Source organism: Rhinolophus sinicus, linkage group LG05 (genome assembly GCF_036562045.2).
Source record: "Rhinolophus sinicus isolate RSC01 linkage group LG05, ASM3656204v1, whole genome shotgun sequence".
Classification (NCBI taxonomy): domain Eukaryota; kingdom Metazoa; phylum Chordata; class Mammalia; order Chiroptera; family Rhinolophidae; genus Rhinolophus; species Rhinolophus sinicus.
The window spans coordinates 118,092,939-118,111,147 of NC_133755.1; the positions used below are offsets into that span (position 1 = coordinate 118,092,939).

General features: G+C 39.1%; 1 protein-coding gene across 3 annotated transcripts; it reads left to right on the forward strand.

The window, feature by feature from the left end:
• Positions 1-581: 581 nt before the first annotated feature.
• Positions 582-4,088, forward strand: TPBG (trophoblast glycoprotein). 3 transcript variants are annotated; one of them, XM_019729556.2, is made up of 3 exons: positions 582-714; positions 820-1,080; positions 1,794-4,088. In XM_019729556.2, exon 3 carries the CDS (start codon positions 2,119-2,121, stop codon positions 3,394-3,396), a length of 1,278 nt encoding a protein of 425 aa, XP_019585115.1. In that variant the 5' UTR covers positions 582-714; positions 820-1,080; positions 1,794-2,118; the 3' UTR covers positions 3,397-4,088. The 3 variants fall into 3 exon arrangements, with proteins under 3 accessions (XP_019585115.1, XP_019585116.1, XP_019585118.1); XM_019729557.2 differs by lacking the exons at positions 582-714; positions 820-1,080 and adding an exon at positions 1,133-1,320; XM_019729559.2 differs by lacking the exons at positions 582-714; positions 820-1,080 and adding an exon at positions 1,467-1,630.
• The last annotated feature ends 14,121 nt before the right edge of the window (positions 4,089-18,209 follow it).

Below are 18,209 nucleotides of genomic sequence, written 5' to 3' on the forward strand. Positions count from 1 at the left end.
ATTGAGAAAGCAAGGTTAGAGTTTTCAGGAACACAAACCTCTCCAATGTTTGAAAACAGTCATTCAAACTATCCCTTTCCCCAACTTCATCCTCTTCTCCTCTCCCGCCTGCTCAGCACCCCCTAGGGCGATAGACTTTTGGGCCAAGCTTCTGATCTCCTTGGGCGGCCTCCCTTCCCCCACCCCCGTGAACTCTCCCAGTTTAAGTGACTTGCACAGACACACCGCAGCCACATCTGGTGAGGGGGGCGGGTCCGCTTTCCGGGTGACTCACGTCGTTGCTATTTGTCTTTTGTTTCTAGGATGCTTTGGCTGCCGTTTTCTTCCCTCTGCTTTTAATTTGGGGAGGAGAAAAAGCTAATGAATCAACAATGAAGCTCCTCTCCACTGACCTTTTCTTTTTCTTTCTTAAAGTTGGTTCTTTTTCTTCACAAGTTCTGTAACTGTTCAAGACATGCGGGGGCGGGACAGGTGGGGACACATCCATTATACCTAAATCTAAAGGTAGCATCTAAGATCACTTTGATGGGAAGATTTTGTGAAGCTCCTTCGCAGTTTGTTGGGCGTTTTGTTGCTGCCTGTACATTTTCAGCTCATTTCCTTGTGCTGCTGTTTGGCGCTGCTGTCACGCTCAAATCTATCTTATTACTCTTCCAGGTGTCCCAGTCAGGGTGAATTCCACGAGATTCACTGGCGGTTTTGTTCCTATCCAAGGTAAATACAGTATGCAAAATGAGGAACCACCAAAGGATGCCGGGGAGGGGGGAAGAGAGGGATTCCCTCACCTTTTCCAGCACATTCCTCGTTAATTTCTACCAGGAGGAGGCGCGCAGCCCAGATCCCCTCCAGTCTAGTATCTCAAATCTCCCAGTTGAGGGCTGCCAAGGTTGGCCGCGCGACCGGAGAAGTCCCTCTGGCCAGCCTGGCCCTCCCCCGCCCCCCGGATTGGTTTTTCCCAGCTTCGGAGGTTGGGCCTGGGGCTGGGGTGCGCGGACAGTAGACAACCGCATCGCGGAGCCGGAAAGTCGCCGCGACTCTGGTGGGACTCGGAGTTTTCCCGGAGGTGGTGGGCACACAGAGGTGAGCGGTTGGGAGCCAATAGCGCAGGCGAGAACCCGGAAGCTGCGCGGGGGGGCGGGGGCCCTCCCATCCTCAGGCGGGAGAGGAGTGTTGGTCCCGGGTTTCACCATCGCTTTGTTCACGGCTTCTCCCCTCCCCTTTGGAGATGACTTGAAACCCCTCTGGGATCCGAGGGGCTGGCGAGGGCGCGGCTGGGGGTCAACAGCTGTACAGGCCTCCACTTCCTGCTAATCCGAAAAGGTACTAAAAGAGATCAAAAGACTCTTGTAACCTGAAACTTCCCTCTCCTGGTAACCTGGACCTGAAGGAGTGGTCCGGGCGGGGGAAGAGACCCGGAAGGCAGGTTGTCCGCTGAGTCGGTGGGGGAAGGAATTGGGAGAGTGAGAAGTTTGGTCGGGAAGGCGCTGGGGATTCAGCGAGAAGTTAGAAGCGGGGGACGAGTCTGACCGCGAAAGGAGGAGGGCGGGAGGCTGAATGGGTACATATAGTGTGGGCCAGGGCAGACCGAAGACTTTGCGCTCCTGTCTCGGGACGCGCGCCCCTCTTCTGGGTAAGTATGTGCGTGGGACTGGGGGAGGCGAGGCTCGGACCGGCTATCGGAGAGAGGTTCTTGGGGACAGAGTGCGGACAAGTTGGCTTGGATAGGCCGATTCCTGCACTCGCGGAGATGCTGCCGCCGCGGCTCCTCACTGCTTCTTTCCCGCTTGTCCCAGGTCCTGCAGCGGATCCAGTGTGAGGCGCCGACAAAGGAGGCAAGGAGGTGCCACCCCTGGTGCAGCAGTTGGAAGAGGAGCTGAGCGTCCAGAAGCGCTGTGCGTACTTTCTGGAGGGAAGGGGCGAGGGAAACGGCCCCGGTAGAGGGACGCCCGGCGGTGAGGGGTTAGCCAAGTTCTAGCTGTGGCGCCCCTCCTCGGTTCCCACGAGAGGAAAGTTTTCTCCAGACACTTTCGGCCGACCTGCGTCCTCGGGGCCTAGCTCCCAAGCCTTCGGAGCGGGCGCCGTCCCAGCCCAGCTCCGGGGAGACCCGTGCCGTGCGTGATGCCTGGAGGGTGCTCCCGGGGCCCCGCCGCCGGGGACGCGCGGCTGCGGCTGGCGCGGTTGGCGCTTGTCCTCCTGGGCTGGATCTCATCGTACTCACTGACCTCATCGGCGACCTCCTCCACCTCTTCAGCGTCGTTCCTGGCCTCCTTGGTGTCGGCCCAGCCCCCGCTGTCGGGCCAATGCCCCCAGCTGTGCGAGTGTTCAGAGGCGGCGCGCACGGTCAAGTGCGTTAATCGCAACCTGGTGGAGGTGCCTGCGGACCTGCCCCCTTATGTGCGCAACCTCTTTCTGACGGGCAATCAGCTGTCTGTGCTCCCTACGGGCGCCTTCGCCCGCAGACCTCCGCTGGCCGAGTTAGCCGCGCTCAACCTCAGTGGCAGCCACCTGAAGGAGGTGCGCGCCGGCGCCTTCGAACATCTGCCCAGCCTGCGCCAGCTCGACCTCAGCCACAACCCGCTGTGGGACCTCAGCCCTTTCGCTTTCTGCGACAGCAACGCCAGCGTCTCGACCCCTAGCCCCCTGGTGGAACTGATCATGAACCACATCGTGCCCCTTACGGACGAATCGCAGAACAGGAGCCTGCAGAACAGGAGCTTCGAGGGTATTGTGGCTGCGGCCCTACGAGCTGGCCAGGCACTGCGTGGGCTCCACCGCCTGGAGCTGGCCAGCAACCACTTCCTCTACCTGCCCCGCGACGTACTGGCCCAACTGCCCAGCCTCAGGCACCTGGACCTACGCAACAACTCGCTGGTGAGCCTGACTTATGTGTCCTTCCGCAACCTGACACACCTAGAAAGCCTCCACCTGGAAGATAACGCCCTCAAGGTCCTTCACAATGGCACCCTGGCAGAGTTGCAAGGCCTGCCCCAAGTCAGGGTCTTCCTGGACAACAATCCCTGGGTGTGTGACTGCCACATGGTGGACATGGTGGCCTGGCTCAAGGAGACAGAGGTAGTGCAGGGCAAAGCCAGGCTCACCTGTGCATTCCCGGAAAAAATGAGGAATCGGGTCCTCTTGGAACTCAACAACTCTGACCTGGACTGTGATCCTATCCTCCCTCCATCCCTGCAGACTTCTTATGTCTTCCTAGGTATTGTTTTAGCCCTGATAGGCGCCATTTTCCTACTGGTGTTGTATTTGAACCGCAAGGGGATAAAAAAGTGGATGCATAACATCAGAGATGCCTGCAGGGATCACATGGAAGGGTATCATTACAGATATGAAATCAATGCAGACCCCAGGTTAACAAACCTCAGTTCTAACTCGGATGTCTGAGAAGCATTCGAGGACAGAACAAGGATAGCTATGCATGAGATGTAGACTTAAGCTTTATCCCATCCTAGGCTTGCTCCACCTCCACTCTCCACTACAGACACCACTGACCTTGACTAAAAGCAGTGAAGGGATTTGCTCCCTTGCCTGTAAAGTTTCTTGGTGTGTTCTGTTAATGTAAGATGATGAACAACTGCATAATCTTTTACCCTCTTCCTTGGAACTCCTCAACATGTGGAGGGACTTTTCAAGTTTCAGCATGAACATGGACTCCTGGCTGTCTGTTTCTCTTAGTACAGTTCAAGGTGTAGCAAGTGTACCCACACAGACAGCATTCAACAAAAGCTGCCTCAACTTTTTTGAGAAAAAATATTCATAAGTATCGGTTTTATTCTCATGTACCTAAATTGTGGAGAAAATGATTGCATTCCATAAACTGTCTGCAGACCTTAGCAAGCTCTTCAAAGTAACTCCATAGTATACAGGAGCACCTGCATCCGAGAGCATGCTTACATTTTACTGTTCTGCGTATTACAAAAAATAACTTGCAACTTCAGGTAACTTCTTTGACAAAGTAAATTACGTTTTTGATTGCAGTTTATATGAAACTATACGGAAGTTTTTTTATAAACTGCATTGAGATCCAACAGGCTAAAATGTTAAAAAAAAATCAATAAAGATTCTTAAAAGAATTACTACTGTGTTTAAGTTTGCTATTTGAAAAAAGGATGAAGGACGATGATAATGAATGGTTTTGATTCCAATGCTATTCAAGGTATTAGTTAACATAGCTGAGAATGAAACTGGAGCAATATCTTATATAAATAGACTTTAGAGATCATTTTGAGATAGTGGTCCTTTCAGGATTTACATACAGAATTTGGATATTCATGTGAATAGACTTATGGTCCCAGAGTTAATGCTATTCAAGAAACAATTTGTTAGAAAGTTATAAAGTTAGAGGGAAGAGTTCTTTGTGATAAACAGTTCACAGTTTGGGGCTTTTTCTAGACTAATTCAGTTTTTAGGATAGAACAAAATTATTTAATAAAACCCTATATGAAATTTTTCTATGGGTGTTTAGAGTATAAAACAAATAGAATGCAAATAAGTGTATGAAAATGAAGTGTCTTAAAGACAGAATATACTAAAATAAAGAATTTTAAAATGTAAGTTAAAAAAGTTTTCCTAAGATCATAATGTAAATTGAAACTTAGATTTTCTTGAGAATAAGTAAAAAAAATTTAACACGGACCATACATGGTGGATAGTTTATTAGAGAATCTGCTAATATGTTTAAAAAAATTGTTATGATAGATATGAAACTGAGGAAATAACCAGATAAATGTTTATGTCCACAAAGAAATGTCTTAACTAATCATAGGTTCTTATGTTTAGTTCAGTATTTAAAAATTTGGGGATATTTTGATTTTAGCTAAGTTCTAAGTTGGTATATACACCTTTGAAGAATAAATCACATTGAGATTTAAGTAACAGCAATTGGTTAATCAGTTGATATTCTCCATAATAGGCAAGCTTTTTTCAGAGTTTCTTTGCCAACTAAGCTTAAAAGTAAATTCCATAATCTCCAAGCTATTCTATATGGTGACTTTAATTTAGCCATTATTGCTTAATTTAAAGTATAGATAAACTTGCATTAGTAAGTCTTAGGGCCTTCTCTTTTCAAATTATGTTCTGCAGTGTTTTATATTTGAAATAAAATTTACATTTCCATATTTTTAAAAATGAAATAGGATTTAATAGTACTTTAGTTTCTAGGAATGTTTCCTATTTGAGTTAAATTCAGACATTTTCAAAGTAGGGCTAAAAACATATGAATCTGTTCCTTGTGTAGATTAGATTATATAGTCAGAATGTGAAGTTTTAACCATATTAACTTTCATAAGGCTCATTTTATGAACTATTATAGTATTCATTATTTACGGTTATACTTCAGATCCTATAATTAACTATGAAAAGGTTAAATATATGGTACTTACTATTCCATTAGATATTTTAACTGTTCATCAGGAATTCTTAAACTGGCTGCCTGCCATTATTTCCAAAGAATGATGAAGATATTAGCCTGCCAAAAATAGTGAAAACATGTAATAAGAGCATGCATATCTTAGGAATAAACTGCTGATGGACTTTCATTTGTAAATCTTCTGATATTGTAGAAAACAACAAATGGTAATATTTATAGAGTATTCAGAAGAATTATTTCTTCTCCATCATGTGATAATCTAACAGTTAAAAACTGAGCTTTGTCTTATATGCAGGAGAGTAGTAGATTATTAGTCTAGTTTTTCTCATCATCAACTCATTGTAGCAGTATCTGTGATAAAGTAAAGCCGAGTATTCACCTGTTAGGTGGATGACTTTTTTGAAATTATTTCTTGTTTCTTTTTCATTCCCTTGCTTCTTTGTTTGTGTGAATGTTCCAATTTTCCACTGCTCTCTTGTTACATCACTCCTTGCTATTCTCCAGTGCGTGGCAATAGAACATGCTTACGGTAAAATACATTACTGTTTGAAAACAATTGCTATTGTGCAGTCATAATACTATAAGTCTACAAGCTTATAAGGCATTCTGAGTTTCTTGGGAGAAAGGTGCTATATAAATCCAGTAAGTATGAGGGTATATAAGAAAAATTAAATTAAAAGTATCATTTTAAATATACTTGTTTTTAAACACTTTTTTTAGTACCATTATGCATTATTAATCATACAAGTAATCCATTTTTAAACATTTGTTTTGGTTGGTAATACACTTTTTTGCTCAACAAAGTTTTCAGAAAAAAACACCATTTATCGTTTACAAGTTTCATTTGAAGAAAGTTAGAAAAATACAGGTTTCTCCCCATCTGAAAGTAGAATGCTCCAATGAAACCTTTTGTAGGCTGAAATGATTCAAAGTGAAGAAGCAATTACCATTAAGTTAAAAGCAAAAATCCTCATCGGATTTCTTTTGATAAGAGGAAATAGGTACTACAGTAGGTCTTTTGTAAAAGCCAAGTGCCCTAACTGGAACTTTTGAAAAGGGGGGGATATCGGTAGTTAAAAATTTAAGCACTTCATAAATCCTTCAACTTAAAAAGCTATTATAATGTCCAACAAATCTATTACAGTGGCAAGATTTTAAGATACTACAGCTATTTTACCCTGAATTGTAACTCCCCTATTTAATGTAACCATCAGTTTGTAGCGTTAATATATGTACATCAATTTTGTTGCCACGCGCGATTATGGTGACCTATAAGGCACGTTTGTATCTTACAGCTGATAGAGTTTTCTTACCCAATAAGTAGGTTTTAAAGCACATTCAATACATTTTTTTAAAGAAAAAATGAGTTACATAAATTGATATCAATAACTATACAGGATTTTTTTTTCAGAGGTGGGGAAAGGATTCATTGAAATAAGTGAGCAAACCACAAATGTAAATCCTTTTAAAATATCTTGATTGGCAGCAAATGTGGATTACACTCACCTCAATGTTTAATTAGAAATAACTCACATCTTTGTTTTCTGTCTTTTTAATTAAAGTGGATATAGAAAAAGAAAGTTCAAGTGAACTGTGATTGTCTCCTTAGGGATTCTGCTTTATTCTGTCCCTTTTGGCCTAATATCCCAATAAGGGGCTTAATATTCTTGAGGACATTGGAGGCTTTGCAGCTCTAGTTTGGGAATCATTCATATCATTTCTGCTTTCCATTTAAAATTTTCTCTAAAGTCTACACTAAAATAGACACCATGAGGATTTACAAGGTTAAAAACAGTGTGGCATATGCTTTCTTCCTGCACCAAAATCCATTCAGTCATCCAGTCTTCAGAGAGCAGCATCATAAAGTGAAGATAGACATTTATTAGATGAGATTCGGGTTTCACTTTTACACCTGTGCAAGGATTTTTCACGGTAAAAGAGAGGGAAGGAGGAAATTATATTTCTAGATAATATATGAAAAATACCTTGACAATGTTCCTAAAATTTTTTTCAGTAATACTGCAACGCTGCACTTGAAATAATTTGTTTAAGAAAATATATTCTGTATGGTCCTGGCCATTCTGTCTTCTAGATGGAGAAAAAGAGCTCTCTGAGGATGTTTCATACAGTTATTTTTCTGTTGTTATCCTTAGAAACATTTGATTAAAAAATGAAGGCTGCTTTTATTTTGTGTTTTATCTCAAAACATTTTAGCAGCTCTACTTTTGTCATGGGTTAAACTATCTAGAGTTAAAAAAACACATTTAATATATGATTTATATAATTTTTACAAGAATCAGAATTTCAAAATTGGAAGGGTTCTTAGATATGTCAAGCCCAGTTTCCCATTCTACAAATGAAGAAACTGATGAATATAATATATCATTATGTTATATAATGACAACCAGGAATAGATCTCAGGGTTTCAGACTCCCCTTCTAGGGCTCTTTTGGCCACATGATGGCATTACTAACTACCTATCTTGAGACCTTTGAAATTCCCATGTCTAATAAAAAGTAATTGGTGTGAATTTATTTTTTATTGTTTTTGCTTTGCACTCAAAACATTTTTTCAGTTTGTTCTAAATCTTACTTCTAGTGTGTAAAAATTAGTATGTTTCAGATCCCTGAGTCTACTTAAATAGGTTTGACATAATTTTGTTGTGGTCATTTTATTATAAAGCTCCTCTGAGTCTATAATGATAGGAAATATTTTGGAAATTTAATGGTGATAATTCTTTTGAACAGAGAAATAAAACTGGAAACGTGCACTAGCTTGTGTAATTCTATCTTAAAAGATGAGTTAGCTCAGCTGGTGAGAACACTAAACAAACGAGACCAAGTTCATGGCCATGAAGTCAGTCATTCAGTCAGTCACCAGGTGAGACAGTCAGCTTTGCATGCTCTGGTCTGCTCGCCAGTCCCACGCCCACTCCAGGTGCATGCTACCACTCAGCCTCTGAGGGCCTAGACCAAACAGGGAATCCAAATCAATGCAAATCCATTATCACCCTGGAAAACCAGTGGACTGACTGGCCAAGCCTTGGCAGCACTGCTGCGGATGTGCCAATTTACTGGACCGACCCCGACAGTCTGTGTGTCCTCACGTTGTAATATGTATGCCACAGACCATAAAAGGTTTCCCATTTATGTGACTTTAGAGAAAAACCTATGATGAGTGCCTTTTAATGTATCACATGGGAAATTAATTATGTTTGCTTTGCTACTTGAAAATGTGGTTTAAGGTTCAGGATCATGATGACTATATCACAAACTTGGATGTAAATGTTCATAAAAACAGGAATGCAGTTTATGGTTAGCTGACATTTTATGATAATAGGAATTATATGTGGTTCACGGTTTAACTTGGTTAATGTAAGGATATAATTGTTTTCAAGGAAGGAAGCAAAAACTTAAAATATGACCAACTACACTACTTTTTCTGAAAAGTAAATATTTAATAATATGTTTTAAAGAACCTGAGGATGCTATCAAGATAAGCTTATTTTAAAATGGAAGTTTATGGATTTCCCTACACGCCTTCCCCCACCCCAGTCCTATTTCTATTACTTTTTGGTTTTTTTCCCAAAGAGAACCATGATACATAACATTTCAAGGTGACTACCTGCACACAGGAGAATAAGACTGTGAAATAGGTGGGTCAGTGTACAAATATACATTTCTCTGTATGAAGCAGTTTTTCTCAGTTTTATAATACTGTTAGTAAATTGTTAAAAGACTTTATCTTTCAATTAGACACATTCTGTGGTTATTATAGATCATGGCAAAAACATGGCTATGAAATTTTTAAAGGCATTTTTAAATGAACTCATGTTCCTTGTAGATTATTTTAAAACATGGGGTTAGGGGGACACCATGAATAATCCTATCTCTAAGGAAAAAGTGCTTTAATATTGAGATAAACTGCCTTCTGTTTATATCACGTTGTATTTGCCTTTTCACTTACAGTGTTGTGGACATTCCCCAGTATCATTAAAAACTATTTTAATATCTGATTTTAAAGTACTGCAGACAATTACATGTTTTACACATATAGGATGTTTCTTACAATTTTAACGTTCTGATGAGCATTGTTTGTGGTATCTACCTGTGTTTCTACACCTCCTATTTTTTCCCTAAAAGTAGATCCTTGAAGGAGAATTACTGCACCAAAGTGTATAATCTCTTCTAATCTCTAAAAATATTTTTGATGTCTACTTAAACTAGGAATATTAAATGTAGATCAGCAGTTCACTATGTTTTAGGAGTCTCACATCACACCTTTTACAAAGCACCGAATGGTCTGTGAAGAGGATTTTGAACAGAAAGAAACTTTGATTAAGCTGCTAATTCACTTGTCACTGTTTTTAATTCACAAATGTCTACTCTCTGTTAAAATAACAAAATTAGAAGTTAAGCTTATAACCCAGTTGAGAGAGAGAGAGAGAGAGAGAGAGAGAGAGAGAGAGAGAGAGATATGCAGGGTTGGTATGAAGAGATGGTATGGAGTGTGGAGGAACATATGGGAAATTAATTTATCTAGCTACAAGCTAGCAAGCAGTTTTTAAGACACACCTATGTCTTTGCCTAAGTTCTCCCCTTTTAGATGATTTGTGTGTATGTACTTAGAATTAATTTAGATTCCATGCATGTGAGTTTTAATTGTGCTAATCTTATTGTTAATTCGCTTTAAAATTTCAGTGAAATCCTACAAACCATTTATTCAGCTCAATTTCTATTTATTAAATGCTTTCTATATACAAGACACTAGTTGCATTGGATTAAAAAAGTTTCTGACATAAAATTGTTTCTAATCTAGTAGAGAAGATAAGTAATGATAATAGCTAACATTTTATTGAGTGCTTCGTATGAATCAGGCACAAGGCAAAACAATTCACATGTAAGATCTTATTTCCTCTCATTTGAAAAGGAAATTGAGGCTTGCGGGTGACCTGCCCAAGAACAACTAGGTAGCAAGGAACTGATGTGGGATTCTTTTTTTTTTCTTCTTCTTTTTTTTTTTTTTTTTTGGTCTGTTTCCAGGACCTATGCTCTCAACCTCTGAGCTTTAGGAACAATAAGATACTGACTTTGTTAGAGGGTGAAACATGATAAAACACTACTGGAGATTCACATACTATGATACGGGGTTCAAAGCAGGGGGCGAGCTTGTCTGGTGGGACATTTAAAAAAGAGTTCATGGAGGAGTTCGCTTTTAAGATGACCTTGAAGAGGCAAGTAGAGATGGTGGGTGGAAGAGAAAACTCAGGACAGAGGGAACAGCATAAGCCAAGAGAATGAAGGCAATTAAATACCGAGTGTGTTCTGGGAACAGTAACATTTGAATCATTATGTTTATAAAAGAAAATAATGAAGAGTGGACTATAATAGAAAGAGAAATCTGTAGCTATGATGAATAGTTTCTATTTAATTCAACAGACAGTGGGGAGCTACTGGAAGTGTATGAGCAAGGAAGTGATATGCATAGATGTGGTTGTTCCCTGGAGGGTGAGAGCAACACCCCCTCTCCAAATTGTTTTGACTAGCAAGACTCATGACACCACATGTACCAAGAGGGTATGAAAGGTTTATTACTCCAAATGGGATTTTCTAGAAGAGTAGGGCTTGGCTTTGTTTTTCATTGTGATTTATGGGTGGGCCAGAATGAGGGCAGGTGGCAAGGGATGAAGCCCCTGGGCCCTCTCAAGGGCTTGCCCAGATGTGGGGCAAAAGTAGGAAGTGGGAGGATGGGGCTTGAAAGCTGTTGGTACTCAGATATCACTAATGGAATCAGGTTCGATTAAAATTCACCACTGATGTTTGACTGATGATTGAAATGCGCTATGTCTCATTTAATTGATTTTGAACTTGTTTAAGTAAGGCAGTATAGCTCTCTCTGAGGCTTACAGCATGTAGCCATGAAGGGAGGTGAAAGTTCCATTGAATGTCTTGTTCTAGACTCTGTGGTATGCATGTTGAGAAGTGAAACGCATGCCTTGGTTACCATCAGTAATGTCTGGAATTCTAAAGGGAATAAGAAGTGTCTTAATAAGGCCTTTTATTGTGACTCTAGTTTGGGCAGACATGTGATCTTATTTTATATTTTGGTATCTGTGAGGCAAGAAATTCCCAAAGTTTTAGCCCAAAGAAGGTAACCTTGGAAGGCTTATCTGGCAGTGATGAAGGAAGAGACAGGAGACAAATGACTATTTCAGTAGTTAAGGTAAGACTGTCCTTTATAGTGGTTTATAACTCACAAGTTTTTACAAAAAACATTTCCCTGTTCAAAGATGCTACAACTAGTTAGAAAGTCAGTTCTTAGGGCCAGTTGATGTTGACCTCCAAATGAATGAATGGAGGAGATTGTCTGAATCTAACAACCAGAGCATTCCCTACTCTATTCCTTCTTTTTTCTCTTTCCTCCTCTGATAGATGTTCGAAGGAGAAATGAGTTTACCAGAGATTGCTTGAACAAATCTGCATTCTTAATAATTTAATACTGGCTAATCAAGTTAAACATTGGGTGAGATGTTCTAATAGTCCTTATAGTAAGTGATTACAGTAAGGCAGTTTTAATTAGCTTTATTAGCAGAGAGACATGTTGTATTACTTAAGGAAGTGCTTTTATTAAATAAGTGACATATTTCATAATTCCTTATGTCATAATTATATGCTCCAGGCACCATTCTTAGTGCTTTATTAATATTGAGTAAATTTTTCCTCTTAATAGGACAATGTGGTAGTGACTATTTCATCGAAACTGAAGCACATTGGAGTGTAAATAACCTGGCCAACTTCACACAACTAATAAGTGATAGAGTTAGGATTTGAACCCAGGATCTTAGAATTTGAATCTGACTCCAGAATCCACACATTTACCACTGTGCGATCTTGCTTCTCACGTGTACCATGATAACCACAATGGTATATATTCTCAGAGAAGTGAAGACTGTATGTAACAGGTTTCTCTTTAACAAGTATATTATATAGAATTGTGGGATAAGTGATCCAAATAATTTAATTTCAATTTCAAAGTCTTTAGTTCTTCATGTTTTGATATTAAACTATAAACACAAAATCACTACGTTTCAATGGTATTTAATGTGCGAAAGGTAGGACAATTAAGTTCGCAAACTTTCCACCATAAACGCATGGTGGAAAGTCCACGAACTTAAATGTCCGACCTTTCCATATATGAAGAAATAAAGATATAAGGCCCTGAATAAGATATTGGGTATGGAAAAGTGCAACACGAGAATTCCATCTGTAAATTTAAAATGAAAAAAAAAATCACAATAGCTTAAAAAAGAAGCACTTTCTTTAAAAGAGTAGTATCACTACTTTACTTTTGATATCCAGATGTGTTCATAGATTTCCTTTGTGATTTTAAATTATCAGCTTTATCCTATTAGCTGTATCCATTTTTGGGAAATGCTTTCCACCAAGTGAAACTTAGTTTTGAACATTGGTATCATAAGGGCCAATGTAGATAATTCAGACAGTTCAAGCCTTGAATGTTTGACCTTAATTTATCTGATCTGAGGTCTGCACTTACCATTTGAATCTCATGGTTGTGAAATTCTTCCTCTTAGAGTTTAGAATAGTTTATCATCTCTTGTCAGTTTAATCTTGGCTGGACAATTGCCCTCTGGGTGGAGAAGCTGAGAAGAAACACTCCTGCCCTTCTTGTGTGTCTGCCAGGGTGTTAATCCCAGTGTCCTTACCAAGCCCCAGCTTTAGGGATTCCTCGGCTACCTATGTAAACTGTCCCTGACATCAACTGCAGTAAGGGTATTTTTCAAATAATCTGCATCTTTCTGTACAAACCAGCTTATTATTTTAGCTGACTTTATTGGTCGTATCCAAAATCACTGCTCAGTCCAAAGAAACTTTTTTGATTAACTTGACCTTTAGAATCAAATATTAAATGCACTTAGATTGACTTGACTTTTCTTTCCCCTACAGTTGACTGTTTTGCTTGTGCCGGTTGCCACAGTGTTAGTCTGAGGATCTTTGATAAAAGATGTAGCAATATAAAGCAAAGAACCATTAAGTCAGAGTTTTCCATGTGTCGCATCTACCCTTGGTTGCAGGTAAGTTGCTTTGGCATTGGGAAGACCTGACTCAATTCTGTCAATTCTGAGGTTAAAAAAAAGTATTTAACTAAACACAATCAGCAATGTTGATGTTAGGATATTTGACCATTTGTTACTATTCTTTGCTTTGCTTGAGAAACTTATGATGCAGCCAGCATTTTTCTAACAGAACTTAGTGCAGAGTCAACAGTACTTGACCAGATGAAACCTGCTTTGCCAATATTCAAGTTGAGTCGAGTTCCAAGCCGGATCGAGGCTTAACTCAAGAGGACTTTCCTACTGCAATGGCTTCTGGACTCCGTAAGCAGCTCCAAAGACTTTGGAAGTACTAGAGTCTCCAGGGAAGATCAAGTGCATTACTTTGGATTAGGTTCAGCTGTGAGGGGCAGAAAATTGAATAGAGGTAAGTTTATGTCTCGCTATTAAAAGTTTGCCGATTTAAAGTCCAGAGGTGGTATGGCAGCCTTGCTCTATGAAATCCTCAGCAACCCAGGGTGCTTCTAGCGCATTGTTTCTCCACCCCCAATGGGCAGCCCTAATCCTTTTGGTCTAAGTCGGCTTGAGTCTGTGGTCCCTTTAGGATGAACCCATAGGAGCCTTACTTCATCCAGTAGCAAGTGGACCAGTCTTGAGAAAATAGCACATTTGTCAGGATGCTGCTTTTGGCGGGGGAGGGAGTAGGGGTCAATACAGCGATAATCTAAGCCTCTCTATATTTTAAATTTTGTTTCTGATTCTTATCCATGTAATTTGTTTATTGAAAAGCAGAGTTTGTATTATTGTGAATGTGGTAAAAGCCCTGTGTTTCCTTTTTTGGGCTGTGTCTTTTTCTTCCTATAGCTGAAATAAATCATCTAACTGTGGTTCAAATTGGTGAGGTTTTCAGTTCAGGAAATATTTATTCAAGACTTTCTAAGGGTCAAGGACTATGCCAGAGGATATGAAGAATGAAAGAGGAACAAGATAGAGTCTCTGTATTTGTGTAGTTAAAGTTAAGCAAGCATATAGATAACTATAATACAAAGCAAAGTGTAAATATAAAAGGGACACAGTGGGTACAAAACTGAAGGAGAGAGTACTTTTACTGGATGACAGAGAAGGTTTCATGCAGTCAGTGTCATTGGATCGGGACTTTGGAGGAATAGAGGACTGAAGACAACTGTTGGTTGCTTACATAATAGTCACCCCTTTCTACACAGTACAGCCCACCTCCCGTGTTAGAGTTGTCAAATGCTAGATGCTTACATTTCCCACGCCTTTGAAGCTCGTCAATGGGAGTGAATGAGTCCTTTTAATTATCACCTTAGCAGAGAGGTCTGCTAAAGACATGCTGGAAAAGATTTTCCTTCCCTTTTGACATAGATGTATGAGGATGTGCCTGGAGCAGTGGCAGCTATCTTGTGTCTATAAGGACACAAGCATGAAGACAATGGCCAACAAGCTGAAAATAGCAAAGTAGAATGACAAAAAGCACATGGCTCTTTCTATCTTAGAACTTATTGCTACATCAAGTAATAAATGCCTGCATGTTTAAGGTACAGTTAGTTCAGTATTCTGTTACAGGAAGCTTGAAGCATCCCAACTGACAGAGTAGGACTTTTCCAGGCAGTTTGGTGTTATAATGGAAGGTGGGATAGGGTGAAGTGGTGTTGGAGAGAGAATATCCCAATCAACGGAAACAGGGTGGAATGGAAAACCTCAGATTATATTAGGGAAATAGCAAATGGTTTGGTTTGGTTGGAGCAAAGAGAAGAGAGGATAGCAAGTAGTGGGAAGTAATTGGGAAAATAGTTTGGGGCAAGATCGTGGAAGACTTTGTAGCTATACTTCAGAGTTTAGAATTTATTCAATAGAAAATTGTGAGCAGTTGAAGGTTTTTGAGTAGGGAGAACTATAATCAAAACTGCTTCCTTCTTTGAAGAATATCTTCACATATATGTGAGAATAACCACAGAAAGCATGTGTTAGTTACATATACTTTCTTGTGGTTATACTTCTCTTTTGAATTTTCTTCATACTGTCATCAGGAATATAGAATTTACAAAATCAAGAAGAGCGACATACTACTATGCATTTTATACCACTGCAGGTTAAACTTTATATAACTGCTTAACAATTTTAATTGCATAAGGTAGTTTCCCCTGATTACCTGACTCTCATTTAAGCATCTCTAGAATGAAAATATTTGATATCATGGACAGTTTGCAGATGAGAACTCTTATCAGAGATGCTCATTCTATTTTAATATGCAATTATTTTGTAGTTTTACCAAGAGTTGAAGCAATTTTTCTTTTTAAAAGTATTTTGTTTCATTGCAAAGTAATAAATTCTCCATTGTTAAACATTTGGGAGATTCAAAAAATTGGGAACAAGAAATAAATCAACAATTTCCGTTTTCCTCAGACCACTATTGTCTTTTAAGATTTTTTTCCCCAAACTAATTTGTTTTTAAAAGATTGAAGATGATGCATTAACATGTTCAAATTTAAGTTGAAAATATGTAATTGGCATGTGTAAGTGAGCCAAATAAGTCTGATTTCATAATTTGGCAGAAAAATGTTACATCACAGTTCTGAATTATCATTTAAATAATGTGCTCTTCGGGATACAAGCATATTAGTCATTAGGAGTTTTAATTTATTTCAGAAAGTGAAGGTGGATTATGTTAGAGTAAACAGAGCAATTGCTTTTCTTCTGTAAAAACTTAGCAAACCCTCAATTTTGTTTTGGACTTCCAGAAAGACCATCATAATCCAGTAGAGGTTACACTTGTTCTGAACAAAGCTTTTCACAATTTTGCCAGAGAATTCACAGCAGAATTCTGTTACCATGAATTCTCAAATTACTGCATACAAGGCACAAAGTATTTTACAAATAAGGGTAAAATAATAAACTTCACCCATTTAAAAATATTGTACTAGACAAAACTAGCTGTTGCTGTTATATTTGTTATCAAGAATTGCTCCTTGATTCTGTAACTTGTGATTTGTTTATTACACATAGTTGGGGACTATTCTAATGAACCGCCAAATGTATGGGGGATTTCTGGAAAAAAATTTAGAAGCACATTAAAAGCCTGCTATATTCATTATATTGAATTGTTTTAAACATTAAAGATTTAACATTTAAAACGTTAATAGTTCTGATAATTTTAAAACCCATAACTCCTTTACAAGAAATATGTGTAGCTGTGTTTTAGATCAGTGTTTCTCAAACTGCAGTGTGCACATAAATCATCTAGAGTGAGAATTAAAATGTAGTTTGCAATTCAGATCGTGTAGGATAGAGCCTGAGATTCTGCATTTCTAACCTCAATACCATCAGAGTTGTAGAGGACCAGAAAAAAGAATTGCTCCTGTAGCTAAACCAGAACACATATTCTGAAAACTGTCTGATAGATCAATGTAATCACGTGTAAATTGGTCATGAAATGCTGTGATCAGGAAAGGCCATCATTCAACACAAACTATTCAAACTTAAAAAAATATGTAAGATTTTAACTCAGTTACATTTTCTCAAAATAGTTTTCTTTAGTACACTTAACTTCATAGCTCCATTGTTCTTCCACAAGTTTAAACTCGAGTCTAGGCTGCAGATATAAAACATCAAACACAAGTTCATATTTTGGATTTGCATTTGTAAGGAAACCTGGAATGAGTCTTTCCCAAGTCTTTGATGAACATATTTAAATGCAGTCATTTTCATTAATTACTCTTAACAAGCAATTAATTCTCTGGAATTTCACACCAGCTCATGTCTTTCAAATGCTGGATTTACGTTTGATACTATTTTGCAGACATTCAGGCTAGTTACTGGCCTTTCATAAACACTCCTGAAGCAGGAAAAGGAGAAATTTAAGCAGAACTAATCCTATAATTAATAACAGATGAGATGTTCATTACATAGAGGTTGTGGGTTTTATTTATTTATTTTTTAATGTTGAACTCTGGGCATTTAACAGAAAACTTCTATTTCTGCAAAGCAGATTTTTTTTCCACCCCTTGAGTAAAAGCATCTTACATAAATAAAGGTTAAAGGAAGTAAATATTTATCTCACTGGTTACAAACAGAGCATTTTAACAAGTTGGAAGCAGCGTCCTCTGGCCTATTGTGTTGGCTCCAGATAGATGGCCCAGGGTCCCCATGCCTGAGTGCAGGGCTCATCCTGCAGGATTCCTTCCCCTACTTGGAACTGCCCTCCAGGCAGCTCCTGAGTGGGAGAGCCAAATGCAAATTAGTTCGTGGTTGTTTTTTTTTTTGAGAACCTGCAATTTTCTCTGCCTTACCTGTGGATGTCAGCAAACTAGTCATTAAATATATTTCTGTCACAGGTCATTTGTCATATTTGATGTTTTTTACAGATCAAGTCTGAGGTCAGCGATGAATACCACAAAACTTAACTAGAAGTGATACCTTTTTTATAAGCTACAAGAATGCCAGACTCTGATAAGTCAGTTACTGGCCTAAAGAGATTTTCATTTCACTTGAAATTCTCAAATTTTCATTGTTTCCTCATTAGCATATAGATCTCAGTTTCTAGAGTAGGAAAAATTTCCTAATTACAACATATATGTAATTAGAAATAATTTTTCAAGGAAGAAAGAACAGAAATGCAGCACTTAGGCTGTACAACTTGAGTTATTATGATCTGAGATATATGGTATCAGATATACAATTGACTGTTCATTAAATAACAGAACATTTAGTAATATTTTAGTACACAGCATTTTAAAC